The following is a 16,606-nucleotide window of genomic DNA, read 5'->3' as shown; positions in this document are numbered from 1 at the left end:
CGGTCTACTACAGGGTATTGTGTCTTCTTGGGAAAAACCTTGTCGTATGGAGGAGCAAGAGACAGGATGTATGTTCTCGATCTAGTGCAGAGGCAGAATATAGAGTCGTTGCTATGGGAGTGTCAGAGTTACCATGATTGAAAATATTGCTGACTGATATTGGAATAAAGATTGAAGGACCTATGAAGATGTACTGTGATAACAAGTCTGCAATCAATTTAGCCAACAACCCTGTTCTACACGACAGAACAAAACATGTTGAGATTGACTGTCACTTCATTCGTGAAAGGGTTGATGCTAAGGAATTAATCCTACCTTATATGAAGTCTGAAGACCAAACCGCCGATGTTTTGACGAAAGCTCTATCGTCGACTTTGTTCGAGAGGAATGTATCCAAGTTGGGCATGTTTGATATGTATGCCCAACTTGAGGGGGAGTGTTAGAAGTATGTTAGACGAGTCTCGGGACCGGGTCTGGGTCCATACCCGATCCATCTTGTAGCCTTTGTTGGGCATTACTTAAGTCGTGTAACCCTGATCCTTATGAGTAATGAAATCTTAAGAGAGAGAGTGGCTGGCTGCTAGTGGGCACCAGCTCCTCCTCAATCGTGGTTTTTTTCCTCTTGTTGAGGGTTTTTCCATGTTACATGTGTTCCTCGTTTTCTCTTCTCTGTGTTCGTGTTCCTACAAACTTCTACGCCAAGGAAGTATCCCAAGTTCCCAAGATCTTTCATTTTGAACCTCTAATTTAGCAATTTCATTACAGCATCTATAGGTTTTTTTCCGAGTTTTTGGCGATGATAATATTGTCAATGTAGATTAGGAGAAGAATAATGACACCACACTTACTATAAATAAACAACGAATGATCTAGTTGTGATCATTGAAAGTCATGCTTTTGGATATCAACGGAAAACTGTCAAACCAAAACCTAGAGGCTTGTTTGAGACCGTTAGGTGGTTGCTCCAGGTACACTTTTTCTTTCAACGAAAAAATGCATTTTTGACATCAATTTTGACTAATTTCCTAGTCATGCTTACAAGTGCCAAAATGACCTGAATTGTCTCCATTCAAAAAGTCAATTTGGAAAAAAATAAATAATTTATAAAAACAAATAAAACCTAGAGGCTTGTTCGAGACCTTTAGGTGGTTGCTCCATGTACATTTTTTTTAATGAAAAAATGCATTTTTGACATCAATTTTGACTAATTTCCTAGTCATGCTTACAACAAGTGCCAAAATGACCTGAATTGTCTCCATTAGAAAAGTCAATTTGGAAAAAAATAAATAATGTATAAAAAATAAATAAAACAAAAATATTGAAAATTACTTTGGACTTGATATGTGGCACTATTGAATGAAGCAGGGATGAATTGCCCAATTTAGGGAAATATTCTCCATTTTGCCCTCAATCTTTATCATAGGGTGCTTTGGGAGAATATTTAAAATAAGACGACAAAGGTTTTCTAAATTGAAGATTAAAAATGTGTTTATCGAAAACAATATTCCCATGCTTTTAGAGAATAGTTGGAAGTAATAAATCATGGGAAAGAAATCAACCTCGATTTGTAGGCTAGGTTGACAAGCAGAGTGCATCTCCTAGAAAGACTCTTGGTGGCCAATCCTAATGGATGATTTCCACCCCACTTAGGGACGGTAAAGCAATAATCAGAATACTATGTGGGGCAATGTTGCAAAATATGTAGCATGAGCCGTATCAGTCCAGCCAATAGATACGATGTTTCTTAAAGTATCGTATCATATCGTAAAAAATTTTTTAATTTAAAAAATAAAAAACAGAAAACATAGAGAAAAATTTTAAAAAATCAGGAAAATCAAGAAAAATATGTTCTATGTAAAAAAACATGTCATACAAAATTATAGGCTTACTATAGCTATGAAGTTACTTCACAAACAAGTCATAGTATCATATGATAACACAACATATCTAAGACATCAAGAAACACAATTTGTAACACTGATCTATATGATAAGTCATAAGATCCATAACACATCAAAAAACAAGTTTTAATTGTTATTTATGTCACATGGGTGCAGGTACGGCAGTACGGGTACGGACACGGCAACTTTGAAAATTTTGGGTATGCGGGTACGACAAATTTTATATTCTCAAAAATGATAAAATGAAAAAAAAAAACATTACTAGTTCACTCTTACAATCTCGTAAGAAAGTCTCAAACAAAACATTGTTTATCACAAAACATTGTAAAACAATACACAATAGTTCAACAAAATCAATACTAACACTAAGAAACAAAAGAATAAGTTACCAAACAGTTTTTGGGAAACATCTCAACATTATAAGTGCATAAGGAAGCATAACAACTTAGAATATCTGCAAAACTGATATAAATGTGAAACCAGCATATATGTCATTCCAATTATATTACAGACATTTCCTAAGGTTCATTGTATCTTTTTCTATAATAAGTGATAGTCTAAACACGCACAAAAATGAAATTGGAACTCCAGATATCACTTGTATTTTTAAAAACGATATGCTTTTACGGTTCACTTTTAGAATCGTAAATTACAGTAGAATAACAGGAGACTGCGATAGACTCCGAAGGCTGACTGTAGATAAACTCTGATAGAAAAAACATAAAAAGTTACAAACAAAGCCATCATCCAAGCACCACACCTTATAACAATCAAAGCCACTACAGATACAAAACCCAAACATGAGTTCAGTGAACGAACGCATACACACTCAAAAAGGGGTAAAAGCAAGCCTTAGGAGAGCGTGGTTTTCAGCAACATTCAACTAACATTTATGTTGATTATATGGAAGATCATGGAAAACTTAAGAGCTGCAAGATTATAACTTGCACGTCCACAAAAATAAAGTCTGCTAAATCCATCATCTGTAGCATTGAACAAGAGTTAAGGCTCAAGAACAACAAATTAACCGTCCAATCTTCAAACAAAACCATCCCTAAATCAGCAAATCCAAAAAAAAAAAAAACCAAATCAAGAAAATGAAACCCTAAGTTCTAATATCGAAAAGAAAAAAAAACACTTACCTGCCTGCCACTGGACATCGCCGGACACCACTGGACGTCGCCGGACGTCGTCACCGATGAAATTGTTCAATTTGAATGCAAATAATAAACGAAAACAGTCTCATTCATAACCTTCATCATCATCATTATCATCTCTTTAGTAGAAGAAATTTGAAAACCCTCTTTCTCCAAACCAATGTTGTAAAAAACGTATCGTAAGCCGTATCGGTCTGACTTTAAAATACGCCGTATCGTAAAATATCGTAACGTATCGTAATAATATCGTTTTTTCTAATAAATAAAAAAAAATCGAAAAATTCATAAAAAATCAGTAAAAATCAAGAATAATATGTTCTTCATAAAAAACACATAGATTCATAAGTCATAAGGTCCATAAGTCTTAATACATATAAAATGAAAGCACTCTCGACCCTCATTCATAATCTTCATCATATTCATTCTCATCCTCGTCTCCATCTTCTTCTTCATTTTCATCGATTTAAAAAGCCCTCTTTCCTTCCAACGGGAATCAGCCACCCATGCACAAATCCATGGTTTAATCAATGATTTTATTTTGAAAATCGATGATTTAACAATGGAAATCGATGATTTCCCTCCACAACAGCACAATCTCTAGGTTAAAAATGAAGAAGGGCCAGGTTTTTATAAAAAAGCTTGAAAAAGGGAGGTTCCAGCCCCCCTTTTTTGCAATCAGCCCGTATCGTACCATATGAGGCGTATCGCACCGTATCGTACGATACGAGGGCCTGTATCGTACGTATCGTAAGATACAGGCACGATACACCCCTATTTATGATACAGGGGGTGTATCGTATCGTATTTTGTAAAAGAGACGATACGTATCGCACGATACGGCCCCATATCGTACGTATCATACAACACTGCTCCAAACAACAATCAGTTACCCAATGGACAAATCTGCCCTCAAATCAATTATATTTCACAATGAAATTGATGATTCCCTTTCAAAATTGTGACAAACCCCTCCACTTTCAACTCTTAGATATGTTTGGAAATGAAAAGGGGTGCAAACTTATTTTGCGAAAGGGGTTCGGACCACCTACTTTTTTTCAAAATAGACATATATAGAACTATACGGGCAGCATATCACACGATTCATATATGATACACCACTTGTTTGCAATATATGTGGTATATCGTATCACAAATTTAAAAAATGATGGTGTGTATCGTACCATAACATACGATACATATGACATTGATACAGGGTACAGATGGTAGGACTTACAAAAGTAAAATAAAGAACAGGGAAATTTGGAGGAGCAAAATGGCCTTAAGAAAGCAAGAGGATAGAAAATGTTAAAATAGACGTGTTTTGGTGGTATATAGTATCACAAATTTAAAAAATGATGGTACGTATCATACCATCATACCATAACATACGATACATATGACATTGATACAGGGTACAGATGGTAGGACTTACAAAAGTAAAATAAAGGACAACAGGGAAATCTGGAGGAGCAAAATGGCCTTAAGAAAGCAAGAGGATAGGAAATGTTAAAATAGACGTGTTTTGGATCTGACAATGCCCTTCTTTCTTCTTTTCACTTACAAATGGCATATGTTGTAATTTTCCTTTTGTGTTATTTTACTTTAGTCATTAGTGTATTTATCTATGATTCTTAATATAAGATTAAGGGCAGCAGGCGTGCCCTAAGTTTTGTCTCCCATGCTAGTGTATTCTTCTCTTCCTTATTCTCTACTTTCTGTACAAACCAAATGATGACCAAGGCTGGTTCGTACCCGATTTCTCACAAAAAATGGGTAGAAGGCAATGGTTGAAAGTTGGGATGGAGGGGATGGATCTGCAAATGAACTTAGGAACCCTATTTATAAAGAAAATACAGCAACATGATATTCCTTTGTAATAAACGATCCATAATAAAAGATCTTGATCTTGAGGTTTTGTAACTCTTTCTTGAGGAACATGACCCAAGATTTAGGGATCTGAGAATACATGCAAAGTTGTCTTATGACTCCATCGTCGTACATTCACCTAAGCACACTAACTGATAGAGTTGATCTATGATAAGCAACCAAATAATCAGGAAAAAGGATATGCCCTTCAGTGATCACAAGACCAGATTGGAAACAAGATGGAAGAACACGTATCACAAAAAAGGGAGAGAAAACGATACCAGCAAGCCAATGGTTTACAATCGCAAGCTTAGACCATGAAGATCATATAAAAGAACACAAACAATATAAGTCTTGTTCAATAATCCTTTTATTTTCATATCCTTAAGGTTGTACTCTGTGGTGATAGTAACTGATTTTCCACTAGAAGGCAAGAAATACCATGTGAATGGCTGGAATGAACAAATAAAAAATCATATTGTGTCACGATCTCTGTTGTTGAAGCCACGCTTAGGCTAGCGCATTGGCTTCCCTAGGTCCACAGGCTTGGATAATTGCGTACCTCACCAAGGCACTCAATAGCTTAGACTTTTATTCTTCTTTTTCCTTCTTCAATGACAACCCAATTTTTTGTTCTTTCCTTATTCTTTTTTCTTATTATTTTGAGACAGATTTTTTCCTTCTATTTTTTGTGCAAGTTTTCACTTTTTTTTGCGACATGCGATTTTGCATCAAAAAGATATGTGCATGTGTGCATGCTTGTGTGTGTGCATATTCACTTATGGTAATAGTTACAATATATATACTATTATACTTCAATATTTTACATTATTATAAATTTTTAACTCACACATATATATATATATATATATATACTTTCTTGTCTATTAGATTTATATTTTATAGCATAAGCACGGCACGCAATATTAACATGAATTGTGATTGCATTGAGGATTTATGCTTCCACTTCTTTCTTCTAATTAGATTAGTAATTTAATTTCAGGTTTTGTTTAGGATTTTAGTTTTAGAAATTACAATTAGAGATTTAGCATTTGGCATTTAGGAAATAATGAAACTTTGCATGTTTTATATTTACTTGAAATTTGTGCGACAAAACTTATTAACGTTATTGTTCCACTTCATTAAATTTGATCTTTTAAACCTTTAATTATGTTTATTATTAAGTTATAAAATGTTTCATACATCCGTCTTATTGTGCATTTTAATTGTTTTATTGATATAAGTTGATAGTTGTAGGTTTTGTTATAAGTTGATAGCTACAGGTTTTCATCAAAGAATGCTTCAGTTTCATTTTATTTTAAGAATTAATATTGCATTTCATTAGCTACTCTTCTTGACAGTGGCCCACTAATTGTGGTTAGTCCTGCCTAGGGACTAGGCATGCCTAATGCTTTTGACAACACACACACACACACACACACTCAAATATATATATATATATATATATATATATATATATATTTGACATATTTGAACAACCTTCATGGAACTGTGTAACTGTGTATCTGTAACGTGATTATATATAATAACACTTGGGGCGTTTGACGGGCCGGAAATCTACTGTAGCAAGGGAAATAAATTTCAAATTTTCAAAAGTTTCCTCATTTCATCAAACGCGGAATTAAAAAACTGACCGTTAAACACATTTCCGGAAATATATTTCCGGAAGCTTGTTTCCACCGCGAGGGGTGGAAACATTTTTCTAGAATTTTTTTTTTGCCCGTTGCATGCTCGTCGCTCGCGTCTTCCTCCCAAGGTTTCGTTTTCGTGCATCGCCTGCTGCTGCTGCAGCGTTTTCTTCCTTCCCCCATTCCCTGTCCCTCCCCATCACAGAGACCGTCTCTCCTCCGCTGGACGGCCGTGATCCTCCAGCTGCCCGCCAGTGAGCCCTCTTCCGCTCTTATCTCTCACTCTCTCTTTCTCTCACGCTCTCTTAGTCTTGTTGCGAGAGGAAGAAAGAAGGGACGGCATGGGTTTCTCTTTGTCTCCCCCTTCCTCTGCCAAGAACTCTTCCCTCCCTCGGACGTCTCCACCAACGGCAATAGAGGTAAAACCCTAACCTGCGTCCTTCTTTTCCTTTGTTCTCTCTCTTCCTCTGCTTTCCTCTTCTCTCCCTCGGACGTCTGAGAGGGTTGATGGATGCTGAACTTCTGGAGACCAAACGTTCGACGAAATGCCTCACCCACTCTTTTCAGTCTTTGTGTGCTAGTGAACCCTGATATAGCTCGTCTTTTTCTTCTGGTTTCTGCAGACGAACAGTTTGTCTAAATTCGTCCGAAAGGGGGCGCAGAACGACCTGATGGGGTTGCTTACCTGCAGATAATAAAAGAGAGCCACCCACCAACTGAAATTGTCTCGGTAAGTCTTTTTGTGTCAAATTACGGCTAGAGCCTAGCAGTATTTTTCTAATATTCAAGGCAGAGGGGGAGATAATGATCAATGGGCACCCATTTCTGCTTTGGGTTGATAATGATCTGGCCTTGATACAGAAATGGGTGCCCATTGGATGGTCTTTCGAAAATGCTGCAATAAATTCCATTTTCCTTTCTGCAAGTTTGGCCCGATTCAGAAAATGCAAAAGTGTACTTGTACCAAATGATATCAGAAGGTTCTGCTCCTAGTTTTAGATCATTCAAGTTGTTGATTCAAGGACTCTGTACTGAAAGATTGTTAGATGATGCTGAGTTGGTTCTAAGAGAGATGATATGGCATGGATTTGTTCCTCGAATGGGAACCTGGAGAAGGCTTGTAAAGTCCCTTCTCATTTTTGTGCCAGACAAATTTTAGTATGAATAGTTAGCGTATTCATCACAGCTATACTTTTTACAGTGACAAGATTGAAAATGGAGATGGATCGATTTGTGCAGAGCACTCAGAGATGCATAAATAAGTCTAGATACTAAGACCATGGCTCAAAAGACCAAACTGTAAATTTACTGTAAATCAACTTAATCTAAAACTGATTTAACATGTTCGAACTGCAAAGCACAACTGGAAATGGACACATTCTTTCCTTATTATCAAACTAAAAATTAATTTTCAAAAATATGGAAATATAATTCTTTTTCATCAAACATAGAAATATATTTCTGGAAATATATTTCTCAGTCATCACACACACACCAAAATTGGAATCAGAAAGATTTTCCCATTCATTTTTTTCAGGAAATATATTTCCAGAAATATATTTCCAATTCCACATTTCCAGACCATCAAACGGCCCCTTAGTGTCATACTTTATTGGTACCACTTCTAGTCCAGCCTAAGCACACCTAGATTCTAGGCTCTAATCAAATAGGCAATGCCTTTAACATTTTTAATAAAATTCATTATGACACCTATTTCTCAAGTTTCAACTGATTAAAATGAACATATCACCTTCGGGAATAGCACTTATCAGCAAATTTGACTTCTTGTTTTCCGCAGAAAAGAAAATCTACTTGATCTTAACAAGGAACTATATTATTCTCAAAGACCCGATACCTTAAAGGGTATCATGGTCTTTGCTCTTGAATGTCCTAATCAATAATGTTAAAAGTTCTAATAAACCCCTACACAAGCATATGCTCATAACAAAAAATTCAATGCCTAAGTCAATCCACCAAATGTCACTAGATAAAAAAATGCACATGTCAAACAATGCATTATAGATGGGTATACCATATTTTCATTAAAGCTCAAGATTGATGCAACATTGCCACACCGGTAACAATAATTTGGAGCAGACCATACCTACAAAACCAAGTTTATCTCAGGAAAAAAAAAAAGGCTAAGCAAATGAAACACTTGCATACTTGAACACCTGAAATTACTCACCGTCACCAGGCCCTTGTCTTGAAACATGTACTTGAGACCTTCTTGGACTAGTTGGTGTGCCCGACATACCAGCTCTAGATTGTTTATATGATTAAACTACCAAAGATAGCAGTATTACAGCTTCTAGTTGTTATAAAGAAGGTTAATGTAAACTACAAATACCAATGAAAGATACCTCTGAAGTAACTCTCGACCCAAACAGCCACCCTGCACCCCGTGGACTAACAGCCCAAGTTTCGATCTCTTCTGGGTCACTCCACATCAGATCGCAGAAAGGTCCTTCATGTGGAATTTCACAGTTTCTCTCAATGATCCTAATCTGGAAATCCATGTTAAGATTTCTAAAACCACCATACAGAATGGAATCCAGAACAAGTCGATTGTAAAAGGAAAAATAGTCACATACATAACCAGAAACATGCCCAGTCCCACAAGGGCATGATGGAAAATAGAAATTCTAAGTTGCTAACATTTAGAATCCTCTGATACAGACTTTTGCTGATTTTCTTCAGTATTTTTTTCACTTGAAACTTGAAATACGTCAAATATGTTTAGATGATAAAAGGCAAAGAAATTTTGAAGCAGATAGTTGCAAGTTGCAACTCACTATCATTAAACACTAATCGATCAGACACACCACCAAATAAACATATACATATAAGTTAACAAAAACAGGTAGGAACTAAGAAAAACCTGATCAATTGTTCGAATATCTGGAGACAATCCTCCATGCACGCAAAGAACCTGAACACAGAAAAAAAAAACGAAATGAATGACCAATGGGCATTGCCGAAGCCACTATCTGCAGAAGAAACTAATTTTTTGCATTGCTACAATATGCTTGGGCAATGGGAAAATTACAGTTCCATCAATAATTGCTGATAGTGTCAGATAATCAAATACATCTGTGCAATACCGCCATGCATTTGCATTGCCATATTTCCGCTGGCACTCGTCATAAAAGCCGTAGACCTTAGCAAGTGAGAAAAGAGAACATATCAGAGAAAACCTTCAACTGTAAATTACAGCATACAAGTGCATATAGATGACCTCTAGTGATTTTCTCAAAAACAGAACCACACACAAACTTTAGACTAGATTCAAACAAAGGATAAGAGATTATGCTAGTGGATACTCCCATAAACACGAATTATCATCAGGATTGCCATCCTCTGATTCCTGATTTGACAGAAAAAGCTCTTTTCTGTAAAAGGAGTCTACAGCAATTTTTGTCGCTTTCCAGGTTTAGGTGCTTCTCCCACTTTTTCTGAAGAAGCCTTTTCTGTCAATTTATTAAGAGAGAGAGAGAGAGAGAGAGAGAGAAGCCTACAGAAGTTCCTTTTTGTTCTGTCAGACCACGGAAAGAGAGAAGTATTCCCTCTCCTTCCCTCTTTTTATGTTTTGGAAAAGGGATCGAGACAGCAGCACCACTTCTCTTTCATACCTTACAAATATCTGTACCTCTACATTGTGATATATCTGTGAATTTGCCAAATGCATAGGTGGCTAAAAATAAATGGAACAATTTTTGTCTTCCAATTTTCAAAAGACAAAACGAACAACATGGTAGACATGCAAAAATTAAAAGAGAATAGAAAAGAAAAGGCTGTAACATAGGCATATGCAATGTGACCACAAAGAATGTATTCTAACCTATAACATTATAACCTATAACTCTGAAGGAGGTTAAAACTGGGAGGTAAAGATGGTGATATTCATAAACCTGAGTCAGTTGCCTGCTTTCATGATTCCCGCGTAGAAGAGTAATATTTGCAGGGTATCTGGCGAGAAATTCAGGGAATTGTCAAGCAAGTTAAGCATGCAAAATGCAAATCAAGGCATCCAATAATCTATTTTGTTCACGTCCCTGTATTTCCCGGCAATAGTGAAGGAAAATCTAGAAATAATCTAACCACAAGAAACAATAACTTTCTTGATAATTTACACGAGACAAATTGGCAAAGCACATAAGCTTTTGACTATCACTTTATTTGACTGTACTTAAAGAGTGTTCTCCACATTAAGCAGAAGAAGACCCAGAAAAAAAAAATCGCAATGAGAGCAACATCTTGCAAGGAGTGCCATTAGCAAAAAATTCAACTGGCAAGCAGTTGGAGCAGATTCTTCAGCACAAAATTAAACTATTTAGGAGAAATGAAGAAGTATTTGATGTAATGGGCAGGCAAGGAAAAGCCGGACTGGGAGTGTGCATTCAAAATGAGACATCGCTACCTAAAAAAAGGTCAGAGCATACTACGAACTTGGTTCTATCCGTATCGCAGAATACGGGCCATATTGTGCGATATGTATCATATAGGTTTGAAAAACCTATACAATACACGATACACTTGTGAATCATGGGCGTATCGACCATTACAGGGTCATATCGTACGATACGGCCAATACATCCCTGTATCGTACGATATAGGGATAAAATAAATTTGTGTATGTTTTTTTTTTACAAAATAACCTCTCGCTTCTTCTTTCCAAACATGTCTAAAAGTTGTAAGAGGGGGAAGTTTTACTAGTTTTTCTACAAAAACTGCCATTTATGCGATAAATCATTGATTTAGGGGAAAATTTGCTGGTGGAGAAGAAGGTTTACTCATGGCCCCATGGGAATGATGAGACCTTGAGTGACGATAATCATGATATATTATATGTTGTGAATGTGTAATGTAATCGAAAACACTTTAAAGTTTAAACATTAAAGTTGTGATAGACGCTTATTATGTTATTATGAATTTCTTATTTCAAGATCGGGCCGACCGATACACATTACGATACGCCTTTTAGAACATTGCTACGAAGCACTTGGTAGTGAGGACGACACGAGGGAAAGCTTGTTCCCCTACGTCAATTCCCTTGTATATAGTGTCCTTTTGTATATTATTATTCACCTGCAAGGAAGTACCCTCCCACCAGTCTAGTGTCACATCTTGGGATCCTTTGCTTTAGGTGTTCAAAAAGTAGACTTTGGGCACCCTATGTAAAGTTGACTTCTATCTCCTTACTTACTGACTTCGTGATGTACCATCTTCTGAAGTGAATGAAAACAACTCATTGCAAGTTTCTCTTTCCCTTTCTTTTCGTGTACTGTTTTCTTTATTCACTTTGTATTTTCCAAGTGGTCTGGTCACAAATTTGCCTCCTAGGCTTGCAACAGAAAGGAGGACCATTGTGCCACATAGGCCAACATAAGGTCAGCCCGTGACAACTACCATTTATCTTACCATAGCTCTTCAAACAACTTCATAGCCTTAGCCTGCCTCTTCTTAATGGTGGATCACTCTTTTGAAACGTTTGGGGTTATATTGAGCATCGAATATCCTAAAAGAATTCTGGGAAAATAATATTAATTGTGGGCGGAAGCTATGTTGTTACTTGTTAGCTCGCCTAGTCCCTCTGGCTTAGCTGGCCTCTCAGGCTAGTTCTTCTTAGGCAACCTACCACTAGAAAATTCTTAAAATAGCAGTTGGTAGCTTACATTTTTTTCTTTGACAACTTAGCTTTTCGTTCATTTTTCCTCATTATTCTTTTTTTCTCTCTTCTTTTGGGAGAAAACCATTTTCTTCTTTGGTTTTTGCGCATGTTTTCTTTCACTTTGTTGTTACTACATGTAATTTTGCATTAAAAATATGTTTGTGCATGTGCACAAGCATAACTATAGTTACAGATACAGGCCATATACTTTTTTATTTGAAACATCTATATATTATTTTAGGTTTTTAATATGACATTGCATATTGGTACATCCTGCTTATTAGAATTATAATATAAGACAGTTTTACAGCAAGCAATGTCAACATAAAAGATATGATTATAAATGACTTATCTTCAATCATGATTTGATTAGAACATTAATTTAAATTATGCTTTAAGACTTTGTTGTTCGAAATTAAAATTTTGCATGTTCCGTATCATTGAGAAGCATTACAAACAGCACTCAAGGATGAGCGACTAACAAAAGACTGCTCAACTTCTGAAAACGTACAAAGAGGCGCTTAGTTAAAAAATTAAGTCCCAAAGAACCGCCTCCGGCCTTCAAAGGAAAATGTTAAGCAAGCACTAAAAGTACCAAAATATCCTTCAGGCGTGGACTAGCCAGAAGCCCAAAATCCAGCAGTAGTGCCTGGATTTTCCATCGATTTTCCCAATGCTTGAGTGTGCAGTTGTTGAAGCCCTCATACAAGATGCCAAGGTCATTGTTGAAAAAGGTGCAAAGTAACGTGTATCGGTCAGGCCGACCTATACATTGTATCGTAACGTATAGCGTATCGTAAAATTAATTTTTTTAATTTAAAAAATATTAAAAATCAGAAAAAATAGAGAAAAATCCTAAAAAATAAACAAAAGTCAAAAATCAAGAAAAATGTATTCAATATAAAAAAGATCATCATACATAAGGAACATTCATGTGTATGAACAACACATTCAAATATAAGAAATCAGAGATTCAAAATAACATAATAAGCATCCATCACAATTTTAAACTTGAAAATTTTATAGAATATTAGGACTTGGAGTCTTAGGACTTAGATTAAGAGCTGTGCCAAAGGTTTACTGAGTAAAGACAGTGGATATGGCAGTTCATCGAAGAAATTTCAGACCACAAAAATTGGAATACAAGAATACTCATATTCCCTGATGGAGTGCTCAAAGCTTATTAAGCAAATGTAGAGAAGATAGCAGTACGTCGAAGAAATTGCACCAGATCTAGAGGCCCAAAGAGAATCTCGCCCTATGAGAAATTATATAAAATGCCACCCAACTACAAGATGAACCTTTTTAGCTCTACTTGTTTTGTAGTTGTACCAAAGCAACCTAGAGATAGGCTCTCTTCTGATGCAGTAAAGTGTTGTTTCTTGTGGTTTCAAACAGAAGAAATAGTATAAGTGCTATGATCCTGTTACAAAGAAAGTGCAAACTTTAAGATATGTGATGTCCATAAATGTGATTTGCATTGTATGCATATGGAAGAGGTGACAAGAGAAGATCTTAGTAGTGTTATCCGAAATGTATTGTATCGCACGAGAAAATCTATACAACACAGGCAATCTGCTTGCGTAGCATGCCAGTATCATATGTATCATAGATACAGGCCATGTATCATATGATATGGGCCTGTTTTCTAAAAATGAGCCTAACGCCCCCTCTTCATGCATTTTTTACTTTAAAATATCCTCCTCCCTTTCATTTCCAGCATGCCTAAGAGCTGTGGGGGGACGAGCTTTTGCTGTTTTGTAATGAAATCGCCACGAAATCGACGATTGAAGGGAGAGATCACTGCATTGAAGGAGATTCGTTCATAGGAAACTCATTCACCTTTGGAAAGAGGGGTTTTGTGTGTTCTCTTCTACAGAAGGTATATCACCTTTTGTTTTCAAGTTTTACTATATATCTCTATTGTTTTTTAAAAGTTTAGCATAGGTTCTTTCGTTTTTGCTAGTTTATTGAAAATATGAGTACTGATCCCAATGGCAATGGAAAAGTAGGGTGGATCCATTGACTGGTTGAGGATTAGATGTAATTTCCATAAGCAAATCAATATCAGGAGGAATATCTTGTTTTAAACAGCATTTAGCTGGAACAAGCAAGAATGTGTCACAGTGCAAGATGTTATACATCAGTGTTTAGAAATGATTAACTCACCGACTGCAAATAGGATTGAAAAAAAAAATCTTTAAGATGTTGCGATAGGATATGCACAGCCTTGAGAGGTTCACGAGCAGATTGAAAGTGGAGATAAAACTATGAGTGGGATAACAACAACAAGAAGAAGAAGAAGAGGAAGAAGGGGATTTTCTTTGTCGCAACAAAAGTATGCAACTGATCCAGTCAACAAGGACGAACTAGCATGCAACACAAAACGTCAAATCTCAAATGAAGCCAAATGTAAAGTTAAAATCCTATTATGGGGAGCAGCTGGAAAACCATGTCATATATAAGCAGCTAGTCGGGAGTAGTGTGTCATATTTTACAGTGATTTGTATGTGATATAACATATGCAGTTCAGTAGCAACTAAATTTATGACTTTATCCAGATAAGATCATTATTTGTAGCACTAAAATTTGTTTGATATGTATAAGATAATATGCTCTATCGTACCATTCTTCTCTTCAACTGATTCTGAAGAGCTTAAGGCTCGACGTGATGCAATATGGAATTATGGATTACCACTCATGCTCAACCATCTTTTGCTGGTTTTTATTTGCCATGGAGACTTCATGGTGTCATGGAAAAGTAAGAGAAACAAACATGTAGCACTATCAACAGTTGAGCCTGACAACAAGGTTGGCTCAAGCTAAGGCTGGGCGTCGGGCCGGGCCGCCGCCGGCCCGGCCCAGCCCAGCCCGGTACGGGCCGGGTTTGGGCCGGGAAAATCCCCGGACCCGGGCCCGACAGTCAGGCCCAATAACCAAACCGGGCCGGGCCCGGGCGGGAAGGGCGGCCCAGCGGCGGCCCAGCCGGCCCGACTCCCGCCCTCGGGCGGCCTCCGCCCTGAGCCCTCGGCTCGCTCTCCATCTCCCTCTGCTCGTCTCCCTTTCCCTTCTGTCTCCCTCTCCCTCTGCTCCTTCTCCCTTCCGTCTCCCTCTCCCTCTGCTCCCTCTCCCTCCCGTCTCCCTCTCCCTCTCCCTCTCCCTTCCGTCTCCCTCTCCCTCTGCTCCTTCTCCCTACCGTCTCCCTCTCCCTTTCCCTACCGTCTCCCTCTCCCTCTCCCTCTCCCTCTCCCGTTTCCCTCTCCCTTTCCCTTCCGTCTCCCTCTCCCTCTGCTCCCTCTCCCGTTTCCCTCTCCCTCTCCGCCTCTGTCCACCGCAGCCCCGCTCGCTCCCCTCCCTCTCCGCCTCCGTCCACCGCAGCCCCTCCTTCTCCCCTCCCTCTCCGCCTCCGTCCACCGCAGCCCCTCCTTCTCCCCTCCCTCTCCGCCTCCGTCCACCGCAGCTCCCCTCCCTCTCCGCCGCGATGGCCGGCCATCTTGGCGGCATCCGCTGGTGGCCACCCACGAAGTTGGGTGGCCTGCCGGTGAAAAACCACTGCCCGCCTGCCGTTCGGCAGGCAAGCGGTGGAGGGCCTGGACGAGACGCTCGACCACTCGGGCGGTCGAGCGCGGGTCGGGTCCGCCAAACGGGCCAGGCCGGGCCTGATTTCTGTGGACCAGGCCCGGCAATATATCGGGCCGGGCTTGGGCCCGGGTTTTAGGCCCGACGGGCCAACCCGGGCCGGGCTTTAGAGGGTCGGGCCGGCCCGGCCCGGCCCGGCCCGATACCCACCCCTAGCTCAAGCCACTGCAAAAGTTACATGTGTTGGCCCTACTTGAACTATGAGTTCCTATTTGGAACAAAACTGTCTTGCACTCTGACAGCATCAATACAGCTGATAAAGAATCTAAAATTTCATGAGGATAAAGCACATAAAAATGGATTTCCATTTCACAAGAAATGCATATACAGACGTCAATTCCTGTAGCCAAGAAATAATGAATACCAAACTTGGAGATTACTGAACAGAGTCATCAGTTTAGTAGTTAGACTAAACAGGTGCAGACCAGCATCCATAAAACAATGATCAAGCTAAGCAAAGAAAATGCCTACTGAAATTCAAAACGTCCTAAATCTCATACTCATTCACTGAAATAAATTGAAGGAGACAAGAAATACATAAACAATAAATATTATGCCAAGTAAGAATCCAGCTGCAGTCTACCTTGCTTTGAGAAGCAAAAGAATAGTGAAGACCTCAAGACTGTTGTACCCACGATCAACAAAATCTCCCTGTTTATCCATTCATAAGGAACAGCAGCGAAGGTGTAAAAGAAAGCGTTTGCAGTTATATAATAGGAGTTA

At 38.3% G+C, this 16,606-nt stretch overlaps 1 protein-coding gene across 1 annotated transcript in view; it reads right to left on the bottom strand.

Moving 5' to 3' along the window:
• Positions 1 to 16,606, bottom strand: part of LOC116265020 (phytochrome-associated serine/threonine-protein phosphatase) — a 39,332-nt gene that overhangs the window by 21,174 nt on the left and 1,552 nt on the right. The window contains exons 3-9 of the mRNA XM_031645533.2: positions 16,467 to 16,534; positions 10,485 to 10,542; positions 9,623 to 9,733; positions 9,455 to 9,505; positions 8,937 to 9,080; positions 8,762 to 8,857; positions 8,606 to 8,677 (exon numbers count right to left, since the gene is read on the bottom strand). Coding sequence (XP_031501393.1) covers positions 8,606 to 8,677; positions 8,762 to 8,857; positions 8,937 to 9,080; positions 9,455 to 9,505; positions 9,623 to 9,733; positions 10,485 to 10,542; positions 16,467 to 16,534 — 600 coding nt within the window. The remainder of the gene's footprint in view (positions 1 to 8,605; positions 8,678 to 8,761; positions 8,858 to 8,936; positions 9,081 to 9,454; positions 9,506 to 9,622; positions 9,734 to 10,484; positions 10,543 to 16,466; positions 16,535 to 16,606) is intronic.

The sequence above is a fragment of the Nymphaea colorata genome, chromosome 11 (genome assembly GCF_008831285.2).
Source record: "Nymphaea colorata isolate Beijing-Zhang1983 chromosome 11, ASM883128v2, whole genome shotgun sequence".
Classification (NCBI taxonomy): Eukaryota; Viridiplantae; Streptophyta; class Magnoliopsida; order Nymphaeales; family Nymphaeaceae; genus Nymphaea; species Nymphaea colorata.
The sequence above is the reverse complement of the archived record's forward strand: the minus strand, read 5'-3'. Positions and strand labels throughout refer to the sequence as shown.